The sequence below is a fragment of the Belonocnema kinseyi genome, chromosome 6 (assembly GCF_010883055.1).
Source record: "Belonocnema kinseyi isolate 2016_QV_RU_SX_M_011 chromosome 6, B_treatae_v1, whole genome shotgun sequence".
Classification (NCBI taxonomy): Eukaryota; Metazoa; Arthropoda; class Insecta; order Hymenoptera; family Cynipidae; genus Belonocnema; species Belonocnema kinseyi.
Genome location: NC_046662.1, coordinates 45442989 through 45459167, shown reverse-complemented (window position 1 = coordinate 45459167; position 16179 = coordinate 45442989). Strand labels below are relative to the sequence as shown.

At 27.7% G+C, this 16179-nt stretch overlaps 1 protein-coding gene across 1 annotated transcript in view; it reads left to right on the top strand.

The window, feature by feature from the left end:
• The window catches only part of LOC117174912 (retinal homeobox protein Rx1-like), a 159478-nt gene that overhangs the window by 36769 nt on the left and 106530 nt on the right, over positions 1–16179 (top strand). The window contains exon 2 of the mRNA XM_033364363.1: positions 9749–9981. Within this exon, the coding sequence (XP_033220254.1) occupies positions 9749–9981 (233 nt within the window). The remainder of the gene's footprint in view (positions 1–9748; positions 9982–16179) is intronic.

Here is a 16179-nt window from a genome sequence, read left to right as displayed (position 1 = left end):
AATTAGAAGTTAAATTATTTTAATTTTGAGTCGTTGCAAATGAATAATATTGTTCAATTGTTATTTATACATAGAGATTTTTTTATTTTAAATCTTTTAAAAAAATTTATAAAAGTATATTTTCTTACTAAAAAATCACTTTAAATATTTCCAGGTACCACTAAAAAATGCATGATCTCGAAATCTTTTAAAATGCCTACAAGCCTACCAAATTTTATATTAAAATCTTTAAAAATCTTTTTAGATATTCTCTTGAAATTAAGTTTTCAAAATAAAAACTTTTTGTCAATTTTGTAAGGAATCTAAATAAATTATTTTATATTTTGAAACCTTTCAAAATGCTTGAAAATCTTCTACATTTTTTGTTTGAAATCTTAAACTTATTCCTTTTTTTCAAATTCATAATTATACAATTGTTATTTATTTATCAAAATTTTCTATTGTTTTCAAATATTCCTATATATTCTGCAGAAATTAATTTTTCGAAATACAAAAATCGTTTTGAATTTTACCAGGAATCCTAACACAATTTTTTTACTATATTAAAAACTTTCATAATCCTTAAAAGGTTCCCAATTTTAATTTAAAAAATTAGAAGTATTTCCTCAACTTACTCGAATTTTTTCTAAATAAATACATTTTTATCAGTTATTCACACATCGAAATTCAACATTTTCACTTATAAATAAAATTTTTTTTGAACAGAACAATAAATTTAACATTGTGGCGTTCGAAGTTTGAGTTTAGCTCTCTGAAATTTAACGATTTAAGGCTTTCTATTTCAAACAATCTAGTTTCGAATTGTTTAGATTTTATTATTCCATTTTAAATAAACACTAAAATATTGCTGACTATTTAAAAATCGCTCTTTTTCTTAATCAAAAATGTTTAAATTGAAAAGGTCAAAAATGGTATATTTTTTACTGAAACAACAGAATGTTTATAAAGTTACAGTCGGAAATTTACGTTTGATTAACTACTAAAGATTTTGAATTAAAGTAGTACCATTTTTAATGTCAAAATCTGTAAATTGTTTAATCTTAACTGATTTAGAATTGCCCCATAAAATCATGCAATTATTGTTCAATTTCGAATACAATAACTTCAGTTCAATTTTGAAAATAATAAATGAATTTATATTTAAAGTTGATCAACTTAAAACTTTTTTGTCCAAAAATTTCAATCGCAAAAGCTTTTAATCTTTTATTGAGTAAGCCTTCAAATGGCCTTCAAATAAAATGGGCGCTACATTTGAAAAATACACGCTGAGAATTGTTCTTTTCTCTATAACCGTATTCAAGGAGGAAATTCGGTTTCCAGTATTATATATAATAAACTTTAATTATCTTATTTTCAAAATTCGAGTCTGGACGGGGGGGGGCAAGTCGCCGTGGCCCCCCACTGGATCCGTGCCTGTTTAAATGAGGGGAGGGGTTCACGCTAAAAACTAGATTTGGAACAGGATTCGGAGGTAACTAACAATAGAACTATTACGTTTTTGGTTGATAATTAATATTTTTATTGAAAATTTATATTTTCTAGTCCAAAATTTATGTATTTTGTTAAATTTTTTTTCTGGCTGAGAATTAATGTTTGTTCGTTTGAGGATTAGGCATTTTTGTAGAACTCTAAGTTATTCTTTTTGAAAATGTACTTTTCTTTCAAATTCAACTATTTCTATTAAAGTTTAACTTTTTGGTAAAAAAATACATTTTTGTTAAAACATCATATTTTCGGGTTGAAAATTCAACCGGTTTTTAGATGATTCATCTTTTTATTTTTAAAATTCAACAACTTTGTTGAAAATTAATGTACTTCGCTAGAAATTCCTATTCTAGAAAAAATTAATCTTCTTGTTGTAAAATTAATTTTCTTGTTGTTAAAAATTTAACTATTTGGTTAAAAATCTATCTTTTTCAGTTGGAAATTCAACTTCTTGGTTGATAATTTAACTATTCTATTTTTAGAATTATGCAATAATTTCAAAAAATGATAAGAAAGATAACAGAAGTTTCTCCGTAAACCATCTATATATTTTGTTGAAAATTAATGAGGCATTTTCTACACAGGGGGGGGGGGGCTTTCTGTGTTCGGGATATTCGTTTTCAGTCAATCAGTCCATCATTTGTACATTTTTGCAAAAGAGGAAATGAGAGGAGGGGAAGTGATGGGAAACGATGGGTGGGGAACATGGGTAGTGAGGTGAAATCAGCTTGAGGAAACGTAGAGAAATCGACAGAGAAATTAAAGAAAATGGGGAAGTGTAACGGGAAGAAGGGAGGAAAAATTAGGAAGGGAAAGGGCAGGGAAGTAGGGCACCTTATTAGAAGAGTGGGGGGGATAGGTCATAAAGTGAAGATAGGGCTAGTAGTGTGAGTGAGAAAGAGAGAAAAGGGAAAACTCGATAATTGAAGTAGAGGAGACATCAGGGAAGAAGAAAGGAAGTAGGAGAACTTATTGAAAGGATTTTAGGGAAATTAGAGGTGTTAAGGGAGGGCTAGAAGTGTCGATGAGTAGGGGATGGGAATATATAGCTAACAATGGTAAGTATCGCAAGGACAGTGTTATCTGGGCAAGTGGGTGAAGGAAAAGTAGGGAAAGGGGTGAAATAGAAAAAGAGCTGAAGTATGGGGAGAGGTGAAATAGGTGTAGAGGTGAAGTATGTGTAGAGGTGAAGTAATTGGAAACGTGAAGTACCGAGAGTAAAGGAAATGATTTGAGGGTTAGAGGGATAGTGAGGGAAGTGAATGGAGGGCTAGTACTGCAGGTGAATATAGGAAAGAAAGCGATGGCTGGGGAAAGAAAGCGAGGAAAGGGGAGTGTTATCTGGGGAAGTAAGGAGATGGAAAACATGGCGAGAGGGGAAGGAGAAGAAGTTAGGTAAATGATTAGAAGGCAGGGTTGGTAGTGAAGGACGTGAAAGGAGAGCTAGTAGTGCCTATGAGTAGAGGAAGGAAAGTGATGGCTGAGGAAGGGAACTAGGGGAGAAGAAATCTTAGTAGAAAACCCTTTCTAACTTATTTTTTAATATTGAAAAAATAAAATAGAAATGAAAAATGAGGAAATAATCATCGTTTAAGTCGTTGGTTTTGATAAGAGTGTGCAATTGATGAATTGATCTGAAGTGTAAGTGAACGTTGATGGGGATGGAGTATGGTCTGGCGGATTATCTATTTCGATAATTGCCAAATCACGACCCATCAGAACCGAATGACACGAGTGGGCTCCAGACAATATAACGGCAAAGAGGACACATTGGGGTTGGTCGCAGTCCCCCTTGTTTTGGAGAATTTAATCACGATGGTTACTCTATCCAACCGAAACCAATTAATGCGCAGACGTGCGCAGGTGGTAGGTGGTCCTCGACGTAATACACACACACACATAAACACACACAGGCACGCATAAAACAGAAACATAGACACGTATATACATACATACAAGCATCCATAGATAAACATGTATTTATACACACACACACATCAATACAAACATGGAAAATTGCCGGATACAGACACTGTAGTATTTTCATCCCTAAAGAACCCAAAAATGCTGCAATATTAGAAAAATCTTATAATGGTTTAAAATTTTTTTATTAGCTTGTGATTATTAATTATTTACAATTAAGATCGTTTTGAAGGTTATAAAGTTACTTCTAGCTTTCTACTTGATAAAAAACTATCAAGGGAACATTCAAAACTGCAATTTGTTTAAATACTTTTTTTGCATTATTCAGTTAAATCTTCACATTTTTACGATATTAAAAAAAATTCGGTATTAGGAAATCTTCTTAACCTACATGACTTAAATATCAGTTTTTTATTTTGAATGCTTAGATTTTAATTTGAAATTAGAAAATTTGCAAATTTTCAAAGCTTTAATTCGAAAGAATTTTACGTGTATTTAAGTGGCAATATTTAATGTTTAAATGTTCCGAGTATGTTGCATTTTTATTTTCATATTATTAATCAAATAGTTGAAATTTAAAAACGACCTTCAAACAAAAAAGTTGAATTTTTTACTGAAACAGATTAATCAAAATAATTAAAATTTAAAGGAAATAAATGTATTTTTACAAAATAATAAAATTTCCACCAAATAGTTAAGTACTTAAATAAAGAGGATAAATTTTAACCAAAAATGGAACAGTATATTTTTAAGCACGAGAACATCAGATACTTAGCAGAAGAGATGGTTTTTTAAAGGAAAAATACAAATTCTCTAGGAAAAGTTTAACAAATGTTAAATTTGCAACTCAGAAATGTGAATTTTAATTAAAAAGGTTAACTCGTATTAAAACAGATGAAGTTTTAACAAAAAACATTACATTTTAAACAAAAACTGGAATAGTTGAATTTTGGTTCAAAAAATTCATTTACCACCTAAAAGCATATATTTTTTATTGACAGTTAAATTTTTTTAAAGAGAAAATTGACTTTTTGAACTGAAAATTCACCTATTAAATATTTAGTTAAAAATTTATCTCTTTGATCGAAAATTAGTTTTTTTATTAACATTTAATTTATTCGCTAAAAATTTAACTTTTAAATGTTTTGTCGAAAATTAATTTTTTAATAGAAATTTATTCTTCTTGGTTGAAATTTCATCTGTTTGCTTGAAGAAGTAACTATTTCTTAAAAAATTTATTTTAATTGATTGAAAATTAATTTTTTATTAATAGTTTAACTATTCTGTCTTAGTTTCAAAATGATCTGTTTCAAAAGAAAATTCAACTATTTGTGAAAATCTCGTTTTTTTTGTCAGAAAAGTATTCTCATTAGTTTAAACTTCATCTTTTAAAAACAATTTATTTGTTTGGTTTAAAATTAAACTTTTTTGTTAAAAATTAATTTCTTTTATTATAAATTTATTTTTCTAACTAAAAATTCAAGTATTGTATTTTAGTTTCAAAACGTATTTGTTTGAGTCGAAAACTAAACGATTTAATTCAAAATTCGTGTGTTATAACTATGGCTTACGTGATTTGTTGACAAACCCTTCAAAAGTTATTTTATCATTGAAAATATTTCAAATACTGTATTTAGAAACGAATATTTATTTTGCATTAACTTTATGGACAGCCTGAGTGTAAAGTTGTTTTTATAGACAACAAAATTTAGAAAGGTTAGGAAAAATGAAAAACTAGATGAAAAGCAGGGAATTTTGAAATCGGAATTTTGTAGCAAATTACAAATATTCATACAAAAAAATAAGGATACGAAATGTCGCAGGCATTCGGTCAAGTAAGGTGTGTATACCAAACTAAGGTAAACTTTCCGTTGTGAATCAATGATATCTGGACGGAAAGTTTACCTCAGATTTGTATAATCTGTTGACTTTTGTCCGCTATTTTTTTAAATATATTTTTTCAAATATATATCGAATCACTTGAATTCCATCCCAGTTTAAAATTACAACCGCTTATGATTACTAAAAATAAAAATTAAAAAAAAAAGCTTGTTTCACACTTGGAAGAAAAATTCCTCTGTTATCAAACATTCCTATCACAGAAAAAAACTAAGTGTACGAAATGTTGCAAAGAATCAGTCAACCAGGATAAATGCGAGGTGGGTACTCCTAACTGAGGACAACTTTTCGTGCGGAATCCACGGAAAGTTTTCCTCAGTTGGGATTAACGCTTAAAATTGATACATGATGTTTAAATGAATGTAAAGTCTGAAATTTTTTCTGTTAATGTCAATTTCCACGATTGGTGATGCGATAAAAATAAATTAAGATTTTCGATTGCGGAAAAAGGGACGAATATTCTCATAGCAAAGTAATTATAAGCTCATTTTTAGTAAGTGAGTAAATTTTGTAATTGCGTTGAAAAACTAATTACTGAGAAAACTGGGACCCTAATAAACTGTTAAATTTTCTGTTGTTTGAAGATTATTTTCTTTGTCCCCTTTCTTATGTGCGAATTTCGCTTGAGATAGAGAGACAGAGGGCTTATTGAAGCTCTCATTAACAGTATAATTAACCTTCTCGCGTCGCAGCGCAGCGCATTGCATTATATCGAATTGTGGGAGGTAATAGGGTAGCTCAATGGCGAACCGTAGTCGAGGATAGGAAGCTGCTCTTCGTAGGCTAACCAACAGCCTAATAACCTCGCCTTGGCTGGGTGATTGACGCGTCTCTACCGGTTAATTATCAACAACAATCAATAACTACCCGACCTTTATACTCTGAGCAACGCCCCTCATCAGACAAGAGCAGTCCAAAAGAGAGAGAGATAGAGAGATAGAGAGAGCTCCTTTGCGAGACTTCTATTTCGACGGTACTAGTAATGTTGCTCCCTTGAACTTTAATACCATTTTTTTTACTCAAAATCGTATGAGCAAATAGTAATTTGCTATAATTTTTATTTATCCTTATTGCCAATTCACTTAATTTTTCGAATAACTTTTTTCTCAAATTTTGTTACGAAATACTATTTGTCCTAATTTTTATTTAACGGAATTATAATTTGACATAATTTTTATAATGCTAAATTAATTTTGAACCTCATTTTTATTTTTCGGAATTACTGCTATTTTTTATAATCCCAATATCATCGAAACTACATCTAAGACTAATTTTGTTCTTTTGAAAGCGGCGTCCGGAATTTTGATTGGTTGATCCGAATTTCGCGGCATTATTTAGCGAATCAGAATGTCGGATGCCATTTTAGGATCGATGAAATGGCATCCAGCATTCTTATTAGCTGATTCGAATTTCCCGGCACTATTCAGCCAATAAGAATGCCAGATGATCAATGAAATGGCGTTCAGCATTTTGATTCGCTGATCTGAATTTCGCGGGATCAAACAGCCAATCAGAATACCAGATACCAATTTAGGTAGAATTAAATTGATGTAAAATGCAGTTTCCATGATATGGAGATAAGAACAGGTGGTCAAATAGTAATTGTAAAAATAAAAATTCTGTAAAATAGTGTTTCGGTATAATAAAAATTAGATCAAATTATAATTTTCTAAAATAAAAATTATTTCAAATGGCAATTCAGAAATATAAAAATGAATTAATATATTAATTTAAAGAAATTATAATTAGAAAAAAGAGTAATTCAAAAAATAAAAATGATTATAAACGGAAAATTAGCTTTAGAACTTAGAAGGCGTCCAGAATTTTCTTTTTTCTCGTTTTTTGCTTTATTATAAACAAAATTCAAACAAAATCCAACTATTCATGGTCTGAAGCTAATTTTTTTTTTTTAAGTCAACCATTCTATTTTTTGTTCAGAATTCTTCTCGCCTGGTTAAAAACACTACCAGTTAATTGAAAAATTAATTCTTTTCTGAAAATTGCTACGCTATTTTTTTAAAAGTCATTTTTTATAAAAAATTCTACTATCAAGTGCAATCGAAAGGTTTACAGAAGAGTTAACTTTTAAACCTTGAATATTAATTTTTATACAGATACTTGAATTTGAAAAAAAAATTATAGCTTTGAACCAAACAGTTACATTTAAATCACATAGTTGGGAATTTCCAAGCAAAAGACGAATATTTAAGAAACTAATTAAAGTTTCCGCTTCTGTCTTCGCCAAATCGAAAAAATTTTAATTCACAAAAATTAATTTTTTATCCAAATGCTAAACTTAAAAAAAAAAAAAAAAATTAAACTTGCAATAAATAGTCAAGCTTTCAATAGAAAGAGACGTTTTGTTAACAAAATGGTTACATTTTCAACCAAAAAGCTGATTTTTTAATAATGATACTAATTTTTTAGAAGATAGTTAAATTTTTAATCAAAAAAATAATTTTCAACCAAGAAAGATGAATTTTTAAACAAAGGGTGAACATTTTTAAAAACAAAAAAATTAATTTCAAACAAATAGATAAAATTTCGATTAAAAGAGACGATATTTCAACAACACAATTCAATTTTTAACCAAATAGTTGATTTTTCATCGAAGACACCAATTATTTAGAAGATAGTTCATTTTTTAAAAAAATATTTTATTTTTAACAAAAGCAAAAAAGTTCATTTTCAACCAAAGAAGATTAATTTTTAACCAAAGGGTCCAAATTTTTACAGAAAAAAGTAAACTGTAAACAAATAGATAATAATTTTTCAGAAGGTGCTTGAATCTTCAGCCAAAAAATTAATTTTCAACCAAAAAAGACGAATGCTTAACCAAAGCATTAAATTTCATAACAGAAGAAATTGAACTTTAAACGAATATATCAAATTTCAACCGATTTTCCAGCAGAAGAGACGATTTTTCAACGAAATAGTTGAATTTTTTTTGAAGACACCAATTTTTTGGAATATACTTCATTTTTAAAGAAAATATTTCATTTTTAACCAAAAACATCTAATTGAAATAAAAAAGAACATTCAACAGATAATTAAAATTTTATTTAAAAAATACGATCTTCCAAAAAAAATATTTGGATTTTTATTAAAGATAATAATTTTTTAGAAGCTGCTTGAATTTTGAGCAAAAGCATTCATTTTTAACCAAAAAAGATGCATTTTTAACCAAAGTGTCAAAATTTTTAACAGAACAAAATTTAATTTTCAACCAAATAGTTGAATTTTTATTGTAAGACACCAATTTTTTAGAAAATAGTTTATTTTTGAAGAAAAAATGTCATTTTTCAACAAAGCATTAAATTAGGAAAAAATAAGTTTGAATACTTAAAACTTAAAAACTTAAAACAAAAACAAATGAATTTTTAACCAAAGGGTCAAAAATTTTTCCAGAGAACATTGAGATTTAAACAAATAGATAAATTTCAATTAAAAGAGATTATTTTCCAATAAAACAGTTGAAATTTTATCAAAGACACTAATTCCTAAGAATATAGTTCATTTTTTTTTAAATTTCATTTTCAGCCATAAAAGATGAATTTTTAATCTAGAAGCGTCAAAATAAAAAAAAAGGAAATTTCAACAGAGTTACAATTTTGATCAAACGAGACGATTTGCGAAAGAAAAGACTCAATTTTTATTAAAGATAATATATGCTTAGAAGGTACTTGAATTTTAAACAAACAAGTTCATTTTCAAGCAAGAAAGATGCATTTTTAACCAAAGGGACCGATTAAAAAAATATATCTTTAAACAAATAGTTATATTTTCAATTAAGATAAACGATTTCTCAGCGAAGAAGTTCGAATTTTTAACCAAATATTTGATTTTTCAAGGACTATACTAATTTTCCAGAATATACTTGAATTTTCAAGAAAAAATTTTATTCACAACCAAGAAAGATGAATTTTTAACCATAAGGACGAACTTTTAATCCAAAAGAGACGAATTTTAAACAAAATAAATGACTTCTCAGCCGAATAGTTTAATTCGAATAGCAAAAATTTAAATTTTATAGAAGACATTTAGGTTTTCAAAGAAAAAGTTCATTGTGAATCAAGAAAGATGAATTTAAAAAAAAGGAATGACAATTCTAATCAAGTAATCGAATTTTTAATCTAAAAGAATAATCTCTCAACCAAAAATAGTTCGTTTCCTAATGGTTTTGAGAAAAAGGTAGAAAACGGGAATATTTCTGGAAAAGAGGAAAAAATTCTGGAATTAAACTTGAAATTAATTGATTTTAAGGTTCTCGACTTAAATACGTCCAACAGTTAAGGTTTAAAAATTTTTTTAAATAAATAAATAAAACTTTGAATATGGATTGACGAAAAAAAGTCCAAAAATTCGAACTATCCTCTATGTTTGCATCTGTATATTAAATAAAAAAATCAACGTACTTATTTAAAAATACTGCTCTTTATAGGTGACAGCAGCTGCCATTCCCCGGGAGGCGGAAGTGACGAGGATCTTGGGCCTGGGTGCGGGGACGACATAAACGAAAATAGTGCTAAGAAGAAGCACCGTCGGAATAGGACGACCTTTACTACTTACCAGCTGCATGAACTCGAAAGAGCATTCGAAAAATCTCATTATCCCGACGTTTATTCGAGAGAAGAATTGGCTATGAAAGTAAATTTACCTGAAGTTCGCGTGCAGGTGAGTTTCAGCTCAAAAAATTCCACACAATATAATTTAAACCGGAAAAACTAAATGGGGATAGCAAAAGGAAAAATTTATGTCGAATATTGAAGGCATAACAAGTGAGCGTTGGTAAAAAATTACTCCGCCCCCGGGAATCGAACCCTTGGCCGCCGGCTCCAAGCCCCATGCGCTAGTACAACGCTGACCTCACTACCACTTTTCAAAATCAGTCTATTTTTGGGGCAAATGGGAAGTTATGTAACGTGTATTATTCAAATTTGAGTACATTTGAACATTTTTGAAAGGAATTTAAAGATTTCATGATATTTGAAAAATTTTCGAATATTTGTAATAGAGTAAACAAAATTTCATAGGGATTTTATAGATTTTAGGGACTTTAACCAAATCTGAGAAATTTTTAAGAGATTTAAAAAAATTTCAAGGTATTTCAAGGATTCTTAACTCGGCTGATAAATCCTTAAAGAAGAGTATATCCACACAAAAAAAAATAATTTTTGACAAAATAGTTAAATCCTTAACAAAAAAAAAAGGATTTTAATCCATAAAGTTGCAATTCTTATTTAAAACCGAAAAAATTTTCTACTAAAAAAGATAAATTTTCAAGCCAAAAAAAAAACAAATTTTAAAAAAAGTTTTTGAATTTTCCAGCACAAAATATATTTTAGTAAAAAAAATTGTAGGCAAATTGCAATTTGAAGGGAAACACAATTTTAATTACAAAATATAAAAATTATTGCTGAAGTTTCTGTGTGTATTGGTTTTAAGATTACATAAAAATACATTTTTCTAGGTTTCTACACAAAAATTCGAAGATTTTTACATTTTTAGAGATTTCGGATATGTCGAAAAAGTGTCTAAAAAATTCTAATTGGCTATTTAAAAAATATATATATTCGATTAATTTTCCGTATTTGTTTTTAAAAACTTTCGAGAATCTTTTGTAATGTTTTAAAATATTTAAAAATATTCTTTTAACACTATCTTTTCCAACCCAATAATCACATAAAATATTCCCACGAATCTTAAAAAAAGTTTTCTATTATCTTGAGATTTTTCCAAATTTTAAATAATTAAAAAATGTCTTTAATACTTCTAAATTTATTTTTTAAATTACTTAAATTTTTGCAAAAATTTACCAACATTTTAAATATTCACTTGAAATAATTCTTGGCATTCAAAAGAAATCATTAAAAATCTTCTCAGATATCTTGAGATAAATTTTTTTATTCTTTTAAAAACTTTCAAACTTATTAAAAAGCTTCTAAATTTTTCGGTTGAAACCTTGCAAAATCTAAATTTTATTTTGAATGTATTAAATTATTTTTAAGTTTGAAATTATTTTTTTTTAATTTCAAAACTTTTGAATGTCTCTTAAACTAATTCGAATTTTATCTCAAATTTGGTAATTTAAAAGAATTGAAAAATCGCGCGTGAAAATCTTCTATAATCTTTTACAAGATTTCAGAAAATCATTTTAAGTGTGTTAATATCTTTTCAAATATTTTCTTCACAAGAATTTAAAAAAAAAAATGAATAAAAGTATTCAAAAAATCTTAAAAGTTTGTATAAAGATTAACAAATTTTAATGATTTCAGGTTTTGTTAGTGTTATATACAACAAATGGATATTCAGACAAAAAAAATCCTTTTAATTTGAACAACATTTAGAATATTTTAACACTTTTTGATTATTTTAATATTTTTCGTCGGAAATTGGTATTTTTAATTTAAAAAATGAGAATTTAAAGCAGGTTCACAACTTTAAACAGTTTTAGGTTATGTTTGAGTAAGGCAGGAAGAAATATTATTTTAAAAGAAAAATCATTATAACTTAAACAATATTTACAATTTTAGAACAATTGCAAATTACGTTTACATTTTTCACAGGAAATTGGATTTTTAACCTTAAGGCGTTAGACTTTTAAGGTTTGTACTTTTTTTGCCAACCTTAGGTTATGTAAGTATGTTTTAGGTTCTGTTGTAATAAGCAATTACAACAGAAATTGGTATTTCCAAACAAAAATCGTTAAAGTTTCAACACAATTATTTATAAAAACTTTAGAAATTTCAGTTTTTTCCGAAATATTAAACTTTTTATTCACTTTTCACTTATTGCGAGGTAAAAAATAATTAAATTTAACCAAAATAATTGTTTGAACAAATTATTATTGTTAACTTTTAACTTAAGAAGGCAATATATATTGTAAGTTGAAAAACATAATTGCTTAAACAATTTATCATTGTTTTTAACTGTATGCTCTCGGATATAATTGCTAGAAAGTTGCTGTTTTTAAAACATTTTTAACTTTGCTTTTGCTTTTTCTGATATGAACGAATGATAAATTAATGAAAGCCTTTTAGTTCAAATTAATAATAGTATTTACTATTTGTTCCTCACTAAAAAGTTAAAGTAATGCTGCAAAATTAGAGAAAAATTCGATTCTTTCTAGAATTACTATAAAAGAAAATATTTTAAACAATAAGAATTGGTTTAAGCAATTATGTTTGTAAACCGGCAATAATTATCACCTTGCACTAAGTAAAAAGTTTTTAAAAAAAATTGAAAATTTGGGATAAACCGCAACTATCAAGCATAAGTTTAGAAGAATATAGTTATAAACAATAACAATTTATTTAAATAATTATTTTTGTCAAGTTATATAAATTATCAACTCCTATAAGTAAAACTTGGGAAAAAGTAGAATATTTAAAAACAAAATTGCAACTGTTTAGCCTTATTCTAAGATAATATTGTTATAAAAAATTATAAATAGTTTAAACAATTAATTATGTTGAATTTAATTGAATATTTCGTCACTCTCAAGAAAAATTTAAAGACTCTATTATGAGAGAAAAGGGCTATAAAGAATAATAAATTATTTAAATAATTTATTTATTTGATTATTACATTTATGGCGGGAAATTTACATTCTTGAGTTAAAAACTCATGAGTTTTGATGATAATTTGTTTATTTAGTTTAGGCAAAACTCTAGTTTTGCCTAAACTAAACAAATTAACTTTTTATTTTTTTCATTATCTAAAATATACGCCCAAGTTAAAAAACCATTAAGATTTCATTAATATTTTTTCCCCAGAAAGGTGAAAGATACATCCCTGATAGAATATAAAAACAAATTAGAATAATACAGTTTGACGTCTCTATTCCATACCGCTTCACGTCGCGTTTAGGCGGAGTACCGCCTGGATATATACAGTGATTAAACACGAAAAAGGACCTGTACAACGCCTAAACGCGAATTGATACTGTACACTGCCCAAATTTCAACATAATGCTGTACATCGCCCAAACGCGACATGAAGCTGCATACCGTCCAAACGGGATGTGATGATGCACATCGCCCAAGTGTGGCATAATTCTGTACAGCGCCCAATCGCATCATAATTATGTGCACCGCCCAAACGCGATATAGCTCTGTATACCGCCCAAACTTGATATGATGTTTTACACCGCCCAAACGTAATATAATGATATATACCGCCCAAACGTGACGGGGCGCTGTACACTGCTCAAACGTTACGTGATAGTGTACACCGCCCAAACGCGACGTGTTGCTATGAACCTCCCAAACGCGACGTGTAGCTGTACACCGCCTAAAAGCGACGTGCAGTGGAATTAAATGGGGTTGTTGATTTCTGAATATGACAGGGTTAATCAAAATGCATAATAAGCACACAATTGCTAAACTTGCAATTACGAAATAATGTGTGTTGGTAAACAATGGAAAAACAGTAAATGAAAAAGCAGAAACTAATGTGCGTAAATTTCCACGGCAGCAAAAAAGTTTGCAGTTAATTGAAATTAAGCTTGCTTTGTTTGAGTGAAATGCAATTCTGCTTCTGTCGGCTGCATAATATGTTTTAATTAACTGGAAAAGCTTTGATTCGAATTCGATGAATTGTGACGCTTAAATTTAGCAGCTCATAAAGTCGCCGTTTCCGTGCAAACAATCGACGCACACGGAAGATCAAAGAAGGCGATAATGGCAAAATTTATTTTAATCGACAAATTACAATCTAAATTTCAATCGGTTAAAAGTGACTGATTCGAAATCAAAATGGACTGATTCAAACCATGTGAAATGAAAATGTGCTTTTTTTATTAGGTCCATTTGACTTTCTGATAATATCATTCATTGAAAATTATCCAATCTGTAGAATTTTAAACTAAAAAGGATAAATCTTTAACTAGAATAGAATGGGTAAATTTTTTAAGAAAAAAAAACGACGATAGTAAATCTTCTTAACAAAAAACAATGAATTTTTTACAAACTAGTTCAACTTTCAACCATTTAGTTAAATTTTCAACAACAAAAGAAGATAAACTTTCATCCTAAAAGTTTAATTTTCCACTAGCAGAGATTCATTTTTAGCAAAAATTTTTAATTAAAATAATAAAGCATCAGCCAAAAGAATGAATTTTGAACAAAGCAGTTGAAATTTTTACGAAAAATTTCAGAAAAGCTGATTTTCCCCCAAGAAGATCAATTATCTATTTTAAAAAATTTTGTTGACAAAATACATACATTTTTGTCCAAATAGTAAAATTTGCACACAAAAAATTCCAAAATTTCAAACGGAAATGAAATTTTAAAACAAAATTAAAAATGATTAAGAGAATGCATTTTAAGCAAAGCCGTTCAACATTCAACCAATTAATTTAACTTTTTTTTAAATAATTTTTTCCAAGATGAACTTTTTATTAAAAAAGACAAATTTTAAGCAAAATACATCAATTTTCAAACATATAGTTGAATTACAAAACAGTAAATATAAAATTTCCAAGCCAAAATGTAATAGTTAAATTTGTATGTAACAACATTAATTTTCAACTAAAAAAAAGATTTTAAACAGAATAATTAAATTTTCCACCAAAGAGATGTCTTGAAAAATAATTTGACATTTTCACCAGAAGGATTTGAATTTTGTTAAAAAGAACTATATTTTTAAATAAAAATATAGATTTGCAACCAAAAATGGAAGTTTTCAATTCCAAAATTAATTTTTAACCAAAGACAACGAATTAAACAAATTATTTTAATTTTCACAAAAAAAGGTAAATTTTTATCTTAAATGATGAATTAATTTTTGGGTTAAAGATTCAACTCTTTGGATAAAAATTTAACTAGTTTTTAGTAAAAAATTCAACAATTTTTGTTGATTAAAAACTAAACTAATTGTCGGAAAACAGATCTAATTTTATAAGAAAATTTTTTTACATTCTCATCAGAGAAGTTATGAGATTTGTGTAAAATTTGACCCCCCCCCCTGTTTTTGTAAAATGTCCACGTTTTGGGACCCTCTGAATCGGAAAAACAGATTTTTACGAATGTGTCGGTCAGTATGTCTGTCTGTGAACACGATAACTTTTGAAAAAATTAATTTATTAGATTGCTCTTTGGTACACTCGTTTAGTATGCTAAACTAGAGTTCAAGTTCGTTAGCCAGTCATTTTGGAGAAAAATTCAAAAAGTAGGCACATTTTGAATATTTTTCAGACCACTTTTTTCAAAATTCAAAAATTCCCTGTACGGTTATTCATAGAATTCAAAAAAATTAACAATTTATCCTGATGACTTTTTTTGAAAAATAAAAAATTACTAGAGTTATAGCATTTACAATATTCCAAAAAACACACGAAAATGAAAATTTTTCGACCAAACTGTGCAAAATACGGTAAAAGATGTATACACAAAAATTGTGCATTGGAAAAAGTAACAATTTGGTGGTTAAACATTAACTTTTTTTGTCGAAAATTTGTTTTTTTCGGTGAGTTTAAGTGTTATTGATTTAAAACTAAAATCTATTTTGATTGAAATATAAAATATTACATTTTTCGTTGAGATGCCAACGTCCAAAGTCGAAAAACATAAATCTTAACCCTTTTGATTTTCAAACAAAAATAATTTTAAAAACAGATTTTTATTTTTCCGAATATGATTCGGACTGAAGAAATAAAAAATTTAATATGCACAAATACTAGAATATTATAAATAGTAAAATACAAATACTAAATTATTTTAAAAAAATTTGCAATCTTCATAAAAAATTACATTTGACCCCCTGAAATCTCTTGAAATTCCTTTAAAGATTAAAACCCCTGGCTGTTATGAAATGACTATGGTCATTTATTAAATTTGTTTGGTTTGAGATTTATAATTCTAGTTAAAAATT